At 46.8% G+C, this 14,867-nt stretch overlaps 1 protein-coding gene across 1 annotated transcript; it reads left to right on the top strand.

Annotated features, from left to right (window-relative positions):
* The first annotated feature begins 7,445 nt into the window (after positions 1 to 7,445).
* On the top strand, positions 7,446 to 10,277 carry LOC100728981 (olfactory receptor 10AC1-like). The gene is made up of 2 exons (XM_023565142.1): positions 7,446 to 7,587; positions 9,292 to 10,277. The coding sequence occupies exons 1-2, from the start codon at positions 7,446 to 7,448 to the stop codon at positions 10,275 to 10,277; spliced, it is 1,128 nt and encodes a 375-aa protein (XP_023420910.1).
* Positions 10,278 to 14,867: the final 4,590 nt, after the last annotated feature.

Here is a 14,867-nt window from a genome sequence, read left to right as displayed (position 1 = left end):
CATTCTATGCTTTTGAATGGGGAATTTAATCCATTCATAATTAACTGGGGCGAGTGTTTACACCCTGGGCTTTAGCATTAAACTACATCCCAACTGCCCTCACCTCTTCATTGTCCTGAGATTGTTCTTGGTAAGTTGCCCAGGCTGAGTTCTAACTTGTGACCCTACTACCTCAGCCTCCTGAGTGCTGGGATTACAGATGTGGGCCACCACACTTAGCTAAAATAATTAGTGATAACTGAAGTATTAGTATTTCCATATTTTGTTTTCCAGCCATTTTGTCATTGTTCGCTTTCTTTCTGTCCTGATGTCTTCTGTTATTTGATTTTTGAATTTTTTTTCCTTTTTTGTGAATCGATTATAGGTTTCACTGTTGTGGTTAACAGAAGGAATTCAGAAAATAGGTATAACCAGCTACTTTAGGGTTATTGCAATTTAAATTCAACCACCTAATAAACTGGATTGTAGTCAGGGTTTAGCTCAGCAGCATAAGAGCCTGCCTGGCAAGTTCAATCTCCAGCACACACACAAAAAGAATAAAACTGTATTGTACTCTGTCTTCCACACTTTGTGTTCTTGAAGTCCGAGTTTACTTCTTATATGTATTATATCCATTCATAAAGTTTTGTGATTCTAGTTATTATTATCATTTTTGTGTTTTAACTTTTGCACTGAGGTTAAAGTAACTTACACATGGTTATTATACTAGTAGTTTATTCTCTATTTGTATACTGATTTTTTCAGTGGTATTCATATTTCCATGCTGCTTTTTAGTGTATGTTTGTTTCAATTTGAAGAATAGCCATAAGCATTTCTTGCAAGGCGTGTTTTGTGGTGATAGAATCCTACAGTTTTTGTCTAGGAAAGGCTTTCTCTTCAACTTCTTTGCAGGGCTGTCTTGTTACGTTGCCCCAGCTGGCCTTGAACGCCTGGCTCAGGTGACCCTCCTCCTTCAGCCTATGGACAAGTGCCACCATGCTTGGCTTTGCCTCCAACTGAAGGGCAGCTTAAGGTGATGTGTTACACCTCATGTAGAACCGCAGGGTAGTTCTAGGCATGGGACTTATCTAGGCTGGATTCTTAGTTGTCAGGTTTTTCTTTAGTGCATTGAATACATCATCTAATTCTCTGGTATATGATGACTCACTTTTCCATGTTTCTCATGAAGTTCTCTCTTTGAATTTTGAAACTTTAATTATAATGTATCTCAGTGAAAACCTCTTCACATGAAACCTCCTCAGGGTCCTTTGCACGTTTTAAATACGCGTGCCTGTTTCCTCAATTAGGAAGATTTTTGTTCTATTTTTCTACCATTTTCCTCTTTCCTCTAGTGCTCCCATGTATTAGTTTGCGTCATGACATCCCATACTGCTATGGAGTTTCTTCCTTTTTCATGTTTTTCTGTTTTGGCCTCTGATTGAAAAATCTCATATGATGGTCTTCATGGCCACTGATCCTTCCTGATCAAACCTGCTGGTGAACCGCGACTGCATTTTTCCATGTGAGTCACTACATACCTTAGTTTCAGTTCATCCCCTTTTATGATTTCAGTCTTTGAGAAACTTCTTGGTCACGCATTACTTCCCCAGATTTGTTGAGTTATCCATCTGTGGTTTCATGTAGCTCTCTGCAGTTCTTCAAGGCAATTATTTAGAATTTCTCTCCTAATAATTTATAGATCCCCTTTGCTTTGAGTTACTGGAAGCGGACTGTATTCCTTTAGAGGCCTCCTATTGCCTTCATTTCTCGGGTTCCTTGTTGCACTGGCGTCTCATTTGAAGAAGCGTCATGATGCCCAGGCATTAAAGACGGCTTCAGTAGGCAGAAGCTTCCCTCACAGGTGGGCACCAGGGTGCTGGCTGGCTGTGTGGGGAGTCACAGTGGCCCTGGACTTATGGGTAGCAGTGCAGCACAGTGAAGGCCCACGGAGGTCCTTGGCAGGGAAGTGGCTGGGAATGTGTCACACCAGTGAAGGATGCTGGGATCGCTGGTGGTAAAAGCTGCTGGGTTCTCCTGTTACACTTTTCCCCTGTAGAGGAACCTGTGGCAAAGGGAATTTTCTCATCTCTGTGTGTACCATTCTTGGAGATGGGATGCCATGAGAAAATGGAACAATTCTTTATCTTCTCTAAGAGGTCATTCAGTTTTGTGTTGTAGCTCAGGTGCTGCTTTTCCCTATGTCAACTCTGGGGATCTCTAGAGCTGTCGAAGCCCATGGAAAGCTGCTAGATCCTTGGTTTTTTGTGAGATTCAAGGACTGGGACCTCCTAGTCTACCATATTGCTGATATTTGTCCTGATCAATCCATCCTGAGATGGTCAGAGATGGTCTAGTTCCATTTTGGTTCCAATTTTAGGAAAAGGTGGACAGAGCAGTAACCTTCCTGTCTATAGGCACAGCTGCCAAAGGTTTTTGGGCTACTCATCCCCTTGCATTCAAGTCTGTCCCTGCTGTTGCTGTAGACAGTTCCATTATCACTGCAAGAAAACAGATTCCTGTCCGTTGGCCCAAAGTTTGAGACCCTCCCAGGACACTGAAGCTCACATTTCCCAAGTCATCATTTTCTCATCCCTCAAGCCCCAGCCTTCTGAGACCATCATGTTCCTCAGACAGCAGAGTTGGGGAGAAGATCGCTAATGAGGCTCTGGGGCTTTGGATCAAGCCAGACCCTTAAGTGGGCCCTGGGAAACCTAGGAGGTAACTCTTTCCTCACCAGAGTAAGCGCCCCTCCTTACTGAGAGCAGCAGTTGGATGACCAGGGATAAAGATGTAGTCGGGATCGTGTGCTCTCATTTTCTACAACTCTCACAGGGGACTCTGTGATTTTCTTATTTTTGCTTTTATCTGGACCTTGAAGAATGAGTAAATTTCCAGGTAGGAAATGGGCATTTTGGTATTGGAGAAGTGCATGTGCGATCAGGGGGAAATGGGTAAGCACACAGCAAATGCAGGTTATTGTGTGACTTGAAAGTAAAGACTGAGCCCTGCAACACTGGAGGCTCATACGGTAAAGCTATGGGGATCTTTGTGATGGGTGGAACCCAGGCTTCTAACCACAATCATAGTTCACCTCCTCAATCCTAATGTGATCTCTCTCTGTCTCTCTCTCTCAGGAGTCACTGCTAGTATTTATCTTCCTTCCAGGACAGGAGGATGGGCAGTGGGCTTGGCCAACCAAAGATCTGAGAGCTGAAGAAGGCTGGGAGTCAGGGTATGGTGGTCCTGCATCCGGACATCTTTAAATTACTCTCTCCTACTCTGGTCTTTCCCTCCAGGAATAGCATGGAAGGTAGCTCTCTGTGGGGTGTGATAGAGACTGAGTCCAGAGCTCCTGGTAGAGTTATCCAACTGGATGTCTGAAGTTGAGAGAAACATCCTAGAAGGAAGGAGTCCCAGGTTCAGAAGCTGGTGGGACTTGGAGATGCCCCACCTCCAATCTCTCCTTCCCCATCCACTTTTGTAGCCCAAGGCCTGATGAACCACTAAGCTGGGGCTGCAGCATCAGGTGGAGCATGACACATGTCCTCACTCTTTGCTGGTCAGCCACCGCCTGCCAGCTGCCCACCTCAGCCTCACATAGCCCCTGGTGGTGCCTCTTTCTGATTCTGCACCACTTTTATTTTATTGGTGGTGGTGGTGGTGTTGTGTGTTTGGGTGGGAGTGGGATTGAACCCAGGGCCTTCATATTGAGCTACATTGCCGTCCTTTTTATTTCATTTTGAGATGGGGCCTTGTCAAGTCACTCCCTTGCCTGGACTGGACTCAAATGTGCGATGCCTTAGATTCTCAGAGTGCTGGATTACAAGTGTGTGTCACCATGCCTAGCTTAGGTCTGCACCTCTTTGTCTCTATGTATACTTTGCAGGATGATTGTTTCTTTTTTTTTCTTGTGGGTGCAAGAAAATGCCAACACACCAGAGGAACACACACAGTGAAGTAGATCTCCTCTCAAAAGAGCATAGACTTTGAAATCAGACAGCTGGAGACAAAGCTTAGGGAAAAGCTATGTGACCCTCTGTAACAGCTCTATCACTTTAAGTCTCACCTTCCTCCTCTATAAATAACAATGCCTATTGCAGAGCTGTCTTACAACTATTAGAATATAACTATATATAAGTAATAGTATGACTTGTCTCCAATGCCTAAAATCCCAGCAACTTGGGAGACTCAGGTAGGAAGATTGCAAGTTCATCCCAGCATGGGCAATTTAACAAGGGCTAAGTAAAAAATACAAAATAAAAAGGGCTAAGGATATTGCTCAGTGGAGGAGCACTCCTGGGTTCAATCCCCAGCAGGAAAAAAGACCGGAACAAAACAGCTGGTAGAGGGCAGTCAGTAGGGGTGGCATACAGGGTGCCCGTGCTCAGAACAGCATTTGCACAATGTCAGTGCTCCATAACCAGTGGCAACAATAGCAATCAGAGGAGTTGTTGTTCTGGCATTTCACTCCCATTAGAGCTTTGGGACATGGGATCGTCACTAATGAAAGGTAAGTATGAGGCAAAATCGGTCTGGGAAAGCAAGGAGGGAGAACTGGGGGCAGGCGATGGACATGAGGGCTGCACGAGTAGAGGCACCTGGGCCTCGGTGTCAGAACAGTAAGTACATGTGGTCCTGTGTCCTGTGTGCCTCAGCTGCCCATATCCACATGCTTCCTTCTCTGTCCCCCTCTACTTATTCATCCTTGCGGGTAAGTCTTTATTAAGAGGGCGTTTGCCTTGTTTTTTTGGTTGCTTTGTGGCACTAGGGATTGGACCCTGGGCCTTCACACTGAGTTCCATCCCCAGTTCTTTATTTTTTTTTATTTTGAGACAGGGACTTGCCTACCTGCTAAGTTGCCCAGGCTGGGTTTGAACTTGGGTTCCTCCTGCCTCAGCCTCCCAGATTGCCTGCCTTATAGTTGTGCACCTCCATGCCTGCCTTCAGCTAAGGTACTGAGCATGGTGAGTAAGAAACAGAGACAGGACTGAGCACATCTCAATATTTTGGTGCTCTTTAATTCATTAGTGCTTGCTAAATGCAGGGACCACTGTTGCAAGGTGGGCTCCATGCAAAGCAATCATTAAAAATCCTCGGGGCAAGGATATGTTGCTGAGGCTCAATTAGATAAAACACTCTTAAGATGTGATGTCTGGTAACCAAAAGAGGAGAAATCAATATGCAAGTGTTCATGCACCCATAGCTCCTGCAAGTTCTATGATCATGCTTGCTCGAAGAGGCGCACAAGAGAGGCTGTTGCCCTCTCTGAGCAAGAACACTAGATCTGGGGGTGATCTCAGGGTCCCAGAACCAAAATCCACGTTGAGGAGACAAATGAGGAATCTGAGACCCAGAGAAGATGTAACTTGAGCAGCATCATGTGCAGATCAGAGGCCAGATACACCCAGATCCAAACCTCTGGCTCTAGCTTGAGACCTCACCAAGGCCAGCCCAGAGGTAAAGGAAGCTGACCTCATCCTGAGGCTCACTGCATCCTGGCATGCTCATGTGCAAGTGTGCATGGTGGGAGAGCTGGGAAGAGCTTTGCTTTTTTCAGCGTTTGGGATTGATCTCAGGGCTTGTGCAGGCTAGGCAAGAGCTCACCCACTGTGTTACACCCCCAGCCCTTTTATATATTTTGAGATAAGATATTACTAAGTTGTTCTGGCTGGTCTTAGACGCAAGATCCTTCTGCCTCTATCTTCCAGTTAGCTGAGATTATAGGCATGTACTACCATGCCAGGCTGAAAGAGCCTTCTTGATGTGTATATTAACCATGAGGCCCTTCTCTTGAGCTGTCAATAATATCAACCATGTTGTGCCTAATTTAACAATCCTGCTTAGTGATTTCCAACTCTACATTAAACCAATGTCTCCAAAAGTCTTTATGGGATCTTTATACAGTAAAAAAATCTTTAAATTGAACTTTTCACTGGTACATAAAAACAAAATTATACATGTTGATGGGGCACCACTTGATTTTTTCAATACATTATATAATGTTTAGATCAAGCATTTCCATCTCCTCTTACACTGGTCATTTCATTATGGTTAAAACATGGCAGTAGAGTCAGATGTAGAAGAGCAAAAAATTTTGTTGGTGCACTGGAGACCTGAACAAACCAGTTAAAGGCCTGGAGCCCATGGCAATGTCCTGCACAAGTTCATATCAAGAGGCAAATGATCCTTGAAGGGAGACCGAGAGACCTGCACCAGAAAGTCACAAGGGCCAGTGCTGCAGACTGAAGCGTCTGAGCTGAAAGGCTGAAGTATCTGAGCCAGAAGGTGCGGGATCTGCACTGGAAGCCAGGACATGATGCCCAAGATGAAGATGAGGACAGAAGCTGCCCAGAAGAAAGAAGAACTGAAACGCTTCCAGAGAAAAGCAGTGAAACAAACCTCCTCCCAGGAAGATCATGGCTTTCATGATTGTTGGTGTAGTGGCTCTTGGTCTGAGCCCTACAAAAATAACTTGAAAGTGCTGTCAGCTCCTTGCGAGGTGACCAGGATATCTATCATTGGCTAAATATCAAGGGACTGCTCCAGTGAAAATGTATTATCACGCCAGCCCTCTCTGGCAATTTCACAGCCTTGCTGGACATTGATCATGGTAAGTAGGTGTGGAAGCAGTGCTCCAACATAGCCATCCAAGGCTTCTTGGAGAGGTAAGTTAGCTTACCATGGAGGAAATTACCAAGGATCAAGGGACAAGAGAGAAAGAAGAGAAGGTCAAGTCTCTTAGCTGACAGACAACCTTTGGTGGCTGGGTGTGGAGAGGGGCATGACTCTAGTGCTTTTGGGAAGTAGCTGCCATGAAGATGATTAATTACATGTCCCCACCAGAGGTTGACAGTAACATTAATAATAAATACCAAGGAGCCAGCCATGGTGGTGGATTCCTGTAATCCCAACACTCTGGGAGGCTGAGAGCCAGGATCACAAGTTTCAGCACAGCCTTGTTATCTTGGCAACTTAACAACAGCCTGTTTAAAAATGCAAAATAAAAATGGGTGGGAGACATAGCTCAGTGCAAAGGCCATGGGTTCAATTCCCCCATACAGCAAAACAAATAAGCCAAGGAAGAGTCCAACAGAATGTGGAACAACTTGCGGGGGTAAAAGTGGGGGCTGTGACTCTGAATATACAGGGCCAGATACTTGGGTCACAAACACAGTAGGGCTTGGAGAAGCAAATCCAGGAAAAATGAGGATTGAGTAATTCATGCCTTTATTTACAACAATTCAGCAAACAACTCAGACAAATACAACTCAAATCTTTCATTCCAGGAAACTGAGTTTAGTGGCATTGCCTTAACTACCGTAGGGTCAGAGGTTGCCAGGGGAACAGAAGTCCTCACCCAGGAGGTGGTATGTGAATGGACCACAAGGGAAGAATGGGATGTTTCCTGGTGGGTACTGCAGGGACCGTGGGGGAATTCCCGGAAGCCAGGCAGGATGCGTGAAACAATGGCGCCACATCGGAGTAGCTGGGATGCGGTGTGCAGGGAGAGAGGCTTGAGCGAAGCCAGAAGCCACGTTGCAAAGATTCAGCAGTGCTGTACTAAACAGCACGGATTAGTCCTGAGAGCAAAGAAGGCGAGACTAAGCGGTATCCACACCTGGAGCTGAGGGCAGGGCATCCTAGTTAGGGGAAGTGAGCAGGAGCCAGAGGCTCTGCTAGGAGCCCTTCACAGCCATCAAGGTTCACAGGAGGAGAGGAAAGCGCAGGGAGAGGACGTTAGTTAGGGAGGGTCAGTGATGCAGGTGGTAAAGGAATTTACCCAAAGAGAATGAGGGTTTGTTCAGATCAGAAGCCCTATCACGGGGACAGTGGGAGAGTTTCCAGAAAGGAATTGTGCACAAGGGTGAAAGGTCAGAGTTTTATAAAGGACTGAAGACATGGGAAAGATGGGAGTTAGCAAATACAGTATGTTGGAAATGCATTTCCTGGGCCTCTCGTTCCTTGTAAATCTCCCCAAAACACCTGCATCATAGGGGAGGCTGTACATGAAAGCTGCAAATGGACAGGGTCGCAGAAGGCCCTTCTCACTGGGAGATTTATTTTTATCTCATGGTACTTTGGGTCAGTGTTAGTGTCTTCTCTTATGGCTTTGCTCTAAGGGGGTGGAATTTGCTGCTGATGGTTTAAACCCTTTTGTTGAGTTTCAGTCACTTTTGTCAGGATGTGTGTCCAGCTGTCCATGAAGATGCAGGAGAGAATTAATCCAGAATGACTTCCTGGTCCCCAGTCTTAGCGCTGGGCCAGCTTCATTTGCGGGAGAAACAGCAGTCCAGGCCTGAAATCATGGACTGAGTTTGGCATAGCCAGAAGTGGAAGCATAGAGGAATGTTTAGGGGCTACCGAGTCACACGAGTCTGCAGCGAGGAGGGGTGCTGGGTCTTGAGACAGATGTGGGAGGTTTCGCTGAACCTCTTGCTCATCCTAAGGTGGCCACTTTCACATGGAGAGGTAGGCTCTCTTCCCTGGTCTTTCCCTTGTGGCAGAGTCAGAAATGCCAGGCCCTGGATACTAAGGGCTTGTCCTGAGTCCAGCTAAGAAGAAATGGTAAAAATCAGTAGAACCAACCAACCCAGGGCTGGTATGATCCATATGCACAGACAGCCCACACAACACCACCAGGGTTCCTGGAGAGACCTGAGCCCTGTCAGACATTTTTGCACCCTGGGTGCTCAGGCCATCATCCTCAGCACTACAAGCTGAAAATGATGCCCAACTCCTTCCAAATAAATCAGGGTTTTAGAAGGCTAGAGAGGAGCCAAGGACAGTGGCTCATGTCTGTAATTGCAGCACTACGGGAGGCTGAGGCAGGAGAATTGCAAATTTAAGACCAAGCCAGGAAACTGATCAATATAGTGAGATCTTGTGTCAAAAAAAATAATCAAAAGGAGCCAGGCTTGTAGCACAGTCTGGGGCCATGTGTTCAGTCGTTAACACTGCTAAAAAAGAAGGAGAAGGAGAGGGAGCATGAGAAAAGGGCTGGTGAGAACTGGGAGTACAGGAGTGACAGGGCTCAAGAAGAAACCAGGACTCCTGGAATCACACAGGGCATGGGACACCAGCAGGAAAGGTGACAATGCCTTGGCACAGCTGAGTTCGCAGAGGATGTTAGACAGCAGAGGAAGGGGGTGGCAAGTACCAAGTCTCCAGGGAAGTAGAGAGGGGCCTGGGAGCAAGGACTAGACCCCAGAGGCCTGGCATAAGGTTCTCAGGCTCGAGAGCACCACAGACCCACTTCCTGGGAGAGCAGAGTCCCTTTGACCCTGCCTGGCCCATGGGCCTGTCTTCCCTCAGGTCCTCCCGTGAGCCCCTGGCCTGAGTCCAACTGGACTGCACCACAGGAGTTCATCATCCTGGGCTTCTCCGGGTGGCCCCCGGGCCTCCGAGTGCTGCTCTTCGCCCTGCTCCTGCCGCTCTACCTGGCCACACTGGCAGGGAACCTGCTCATCCTGGGGCTGGCCCTGGCCGAGCCTGCACTGCACACCCCTATGTACTTCTTCCTGGGTTCACTGTCGGCTGTGGAGGTGGCCTACACACTGGTGCTCACCCCGCGCATGCTGGCCGGCTTCCTCCTGCCTCCCGGGGGCCAGGCTGTGGCCCCTGCCACCTGTGCTGCCCAGATGGGCCTTTTTGTGGCTCTGGGTGGCTCTGAGTGTCTGCTGCTGGCCGCCATGGCCCTGGATCGCTACCTGGCCATCTGCCGCCCTCTCTCCTACCCTCAGCTTATGACCACAGAGGTTTGCTGGGCCTTTCTGGCCTGCTGCTGCATGGCAGGCTCAGTCTTGGCGGCTGGCCTCACCACTGCCATATTCCAGCTGCCCTTCTGCCACGGTGGCCTTGTCAACCACGTCTTCTGTGACCTCCCTGCTGTGCTGGTGCTGGCCTGTGGGAACCGGGAGCTGCAGGAGCACGTGCTCCTGGTGGCCTGCCTGCTGCTGCTGGTGCTGCCCTTGTTCCTGATCCTCCTGTCCTACACCAAGGTGATTGTGGTCATCCTGGGGGTTGGGGATGCTGCAGGCCGCCGCAAGGCCTTCAACACTGTGGCGTCCCATCTCATGGTGGCCGTGCTCCACTATGGCTGTGCCACGGCCATGTACGCCAGGCCCCTGAGCAGCAGCTCCCTGGAGGAGGACAAGCTGGTGTCGCTCGTCTACATCAACCTCACCCCGCTGCTGTACCCAGCCATATACACACTGCGCAACAGGGACATGCAGGGGGCCCTGCAGAGGGCCCTCAGCCAGAGGACACTGGGGGAGGCCCACCAGGGGGAGCTAACCTAACCCAGATTGCCCTGCTGATGGGGATCTCCCCATTCTGGAGCTGTCTGAGGCTCCCCGGAGCTCCTTGGAAAGGAACTTGTGGGTGGCATATGAGGACCTCAAAATCCTACTCTTCCAGAGCTCAGTATCTGCTGGCATTTTGAACCTGACAGTTTTTTTATTGTAGGGGACACTCTACACCACAGGGTTTACAGCTGCACCCCAGGCCTCACTTACTAGATGGCACCCCTGAGACATGGCAATCAAAAATGTTGCTGGAGGGCTAGGGTATGACTCAGTGGTAGAGCAAGGCACAAGGCCCTGTGTGCAGCCTGAAAAAAAGAAGTCCTGGGGGCTGGGGATTTAGCTCAGCGGCATAAGTGCCTGCCTTGCGAGCAGGCAGTCGTGAGTTCAATCCCCGGTACCGATAAAAAGGAAAAAGACAAAGGAAAAAAAGAAGTCCCTGGACGCTATCCATAGGTTCCCTGGGGGAAAATATCTGCTAGCTGAGAACTGCTGCTCCACGCCCAGCCACGCGGTGTCTTCTGAAGAGAGCCAAGCGCTGCTAGACAAGTAGGCAGAAGCATTCCTGACAGAAGACTGGGAACAAATGCCAGCAGTGTGTGCTAGGTAAAAACAATGCTCAGAGGACTCCCGTGTCAGCCACCCAGGCCCAGTTGTGACTATGTCTTACTTGCAGGCAATGCAGGTTGCTTGGAGGTGACCTCCCTAAGCTGGGTTTTCAGCTTACTCAGTACATCTGGCTGGGGCTGTGTCTTCCTGAAAACAGGTGGCTGACATGGACTGGCACTGTTAGCCATCAGTGGGCATGGCTGAGCTCAGACAGATTAGCAGGGATACCACAGGGCTATGATGTGAGACAACATCTCCACTGAGGCCTGCCTGGCTCCAGAGGGAAATCCCTCCCCAGAACAGGCTGCAGAGCGGGTTACTCATTAACTGTAAGCTAAGTTGGGCTGTTCCTGTCCCTTCCACAAGAATGCTTTGTTCCCTGTTACAAGCCTTGCCACTTGTCTAGCACATCCAGCTACCATCCCCTCACCATCTTCCTCAATAAATACCCAGGTCTGGAGTCTCATGGTTTTTTGTTCCCAGAGCCCAACTGGTTGTCCCAGATCCCTGTGGCACCCTGATTTTGTCTCTCACTCTTTCTTCCCACCATGTAGCATAACTCCAGACAGCAGATTGGAGTCCACTGCAGGAGTCTCTGGTAACTTGTGGTATTATTGTGTGGTATTCACACAATAAAATACCTTGATTGAGGAATGTTTCCATTCTCAAATTCAGCATTGGGTGATGAACTCAAACACGGTCATATTCTGCAGAATTGTGGAATGAATTCAGTTCACGAACCAAGGTAACACTGTAGTACACCGCTGTTTAAAAGGATGAACTCTAGCTATCAACTGAAAAGGACACCATGGGTGTAATAGTAAGTCTAAGATGTGAGACCCTGAGAACACTTACCATGTTGTTCCATTCAAAGGGCAATGACAAACTAATTGATAGTGGCTGATGTCCTAAGAATGCTTACCTGGCAACCACTGGAAAGCTTGCTTCCTGCAGGAATCCAGCTCAGGCAGAGAGATACAGCCAGATCAACTCATGTGTGCCTGCTGCCATAGCTGGAAAGCTTGCCTCTCTTAGACAATGAGTGTGGGCAGACAGAAAAGCCAGCTATGCCCCAGGTGCCTGCAGGCTGCCATTGGAGACCCTTGCCTCCTTTGGGAAGCCATTACTGATCAAGACAATCAGACAAACACACTCCTGTGTGTCTGCTACCATTGGGGCAGTCCCAGTGTAGACACATAGGCTGAGTGAAGCAGCAGCCCCTGGCCATCAGGGAAGCCTCAATATAGCTGCACAGGTCTGGAGAAGCCTGTCCACACCCTGGGAACCTCAGGTCAGAGAAACCCAGGTGCCTGCCCCAGTTCCCTACATTGAGAGGGGCAGCGAATGTCAGAAATGTCTGGGACCTCACAACCAGATTGTTGGGAGGAACCCAGGCAAATGTCAAGGTGAAGGAGCAAAAGACAGTCTCAGACCTCTAGCCCACATAGAACATATCTAGGAGATATGATCATGGAAGAAAATGGAAGCCACACACCTTATATCTCTGAGATTAAAGGCACATGCCCAGTGACTTTCTCTGGAACTGGGAACTGAGAAACTCAGCTGGTGGCTGGGGTGAGTCTGTGTGCCATCCCGAGCCCAGGAGACTGTGTTAAGATCATTGCTCCCAGAGCTCAAGGACCTGCCCAGAGCCCAGCCATACTAGACTAGCCTTGGGAGGTTTTGCGGCCTGAGTAGATTACCCCCAGTGACCTTCATCAATTAAGGGAGTTGAGAGCAGGTGAAGTGAGTTCCAGAACATTGGTCTTTGCCCAGGGAGAACTTTAGCCCATCATCCACAGTGGGTAGGTGCCTGCCCAGCTACCTGGAACACTGAAGGTGGCACAGGAGGGCCTGAGGGCCTGCGTTGACCATGCTCAGCAACCTCCATTCAGTCCCAGGAGCCTAGGGCATGGAGATGATTTCCATCACATCCAGGGGAAGCCTTAAAAAACGCTTGAAACACAGAAATATAGGAAAATGACAAAACAAAAGACCAAAATGCAATCTCAAACCTCCAGCCCATCCCAAGAAAGCCTAGGAGCCATGTACATAGAAGAAAATATATGCCATACACCTGAAATACTGTAATAATAGCAACTGGAGCAACTCCAGGGAGCTTTAAAGGAATTCAAACTAGAAATAATCTCCCAGATAAAAGAAGAAATGATAAAAGTAATGAAAGAAATGCTGAACACATCTAAAGAAGACATAGTTAAAAAATTAGAGGAACAACAAAAAAAAAGAGATAGAATCCCTGGATGAACAACTTAAGAAATAAACAGAATATGTGAAGCATATTCAAAGAGATATACAGGAAATCAAAAATTCCATCAAAAGTTGTCAAAACCGACTCAACAAAAGTGAAGACAGAATTTCAGACCTTGAAGACAAGATTGTAGCTAGTGAACAGGAAAGGAAAGATCTTTTTAAAAAAACAAGGAATCAGGAAATAACAATTCAACAGCTGCAAGATGATGCAAAGAAAAACAACATAAGATTGATAGGGATAAATGAAAAAAGAAGGGAACAACACAAATGATATCAAAAGGCTATTCACAGAAGTCATAGCTGAAAATTTCCCAAACATGAGAATGGAAACTGACATCAGGATCAGTGAAACATATAGAACTCCAAATAGCCATAACCAAAATAAAACTACACCCAAGCATATAATAATCACCATCCCAGAAATTCAACATAAGAATAGAATACTAAAATCTTTCCGAGAGAAAAGACAGATCACCTATAAAGGAAATCCTATCAGAATCACAGCAGACTTCTCAGCACAAACAATGAAGTCAAGAAGAGCGTGGAGTGAAGTATTTCAGATCCTAAAGGAAAATGATTTTCAACCAAGGCCGATGTACCATGCAAAACTGTCCTTCAAAATGGATGGAGAAATAAGATACTTCCATGACAAAGAACAGCTGAAGAATGTCATGAACATCAAGCCAACCCTGCAAAGAATACTGAAAGACAGTCTAGATACACATAGGAAAAAACCACTAAGCAAGACAGACAACTAAACAGATTGGAAAGATAAAGATGCAACAGCAGAAAGGTAGTATGTCAACAATAAGCCAATATATAACAGTTACAAACATCAATGTAAATGGTCTCAATTCACCAGTTAAAAGAAACAGACTGGCAGAATGGATTAAGAAACAACATCCAACCACATGCGAGAAACCCATCTAACCCAAAAAGATAATCCCAGACTGAAAGTCAAAGGATGGAAAACAGTACTTCATGCAACAGGAACCAAAAAAAAAGTGGGGGTAGCTATTTTGTTTGCAGAAAATATGAACTTCAAACCAAGAATGATCCTAAGAGATAAAGAAAGTCACTACATACTGGTTAGGGGAAAACTTAAGAAGGAAGCGATAACTATCTTAAATACATATGCACCAAATTCCAGAGCGCCCAGTTATACACAGCAAGTATTAATAGAAATGAAAAATCAAACTAGCAATAACACAATTATAACAGGAGACCTTAACACACCATTGACACCAAGGGACAGATCAACCAGAGAGAAAATCAGCAAAGAAATAACAGAACAGAATCACACTTGTGAACTAATGGACTTGGTAGACATATACAGAGTGTTCCATCCAACAACATCCATTCTTCTCAGCAGCACATGGGACTTTCTCTAAAATAGACCATATGTTAGTTCACAGAACTTATTTAAATCAATGCAAAAGAACTGAAATTATCCCATGCATGATATCAGATCATAGTGCCATGAAACTAGAAATTAATGATAAAAGAAACTGCAAAAACCCCACAAACACATGGAAATTGAATGATACACTCTTGAGCAATCAGTGGGTCACAAAGGATATTAAAGAAGAAATTAAACAATACCTACAAGCAAAAAAAAAAAAAACAAAAAACCAAATACAACTTACCAGAATCTATGGGATGCAATGAAAGCAGTCCTCAGAGGAAAATTTATTGTACTGAGTTCCC

This window comes from Cavia porcellus, unplaced genomic scaffold (assembly GCF_034190915.1).
Source record: "Cavia porcellus strain 051 isolate PalLab524CR breed Dunkin Hartley unplaced genomic scaffold, mCavPor4.1 scaffold_23, whole genome shotgun sequence".
Classification (NCBI taxonomy): Eukaryota; Metazoa; Chordata; class Mammalia; order Rodentia; family Caviidae; genus Cavia; species Cavia porcellus.
This window is presented reverse-complemented; position numbering and strand designations above follow the sequence as displayed.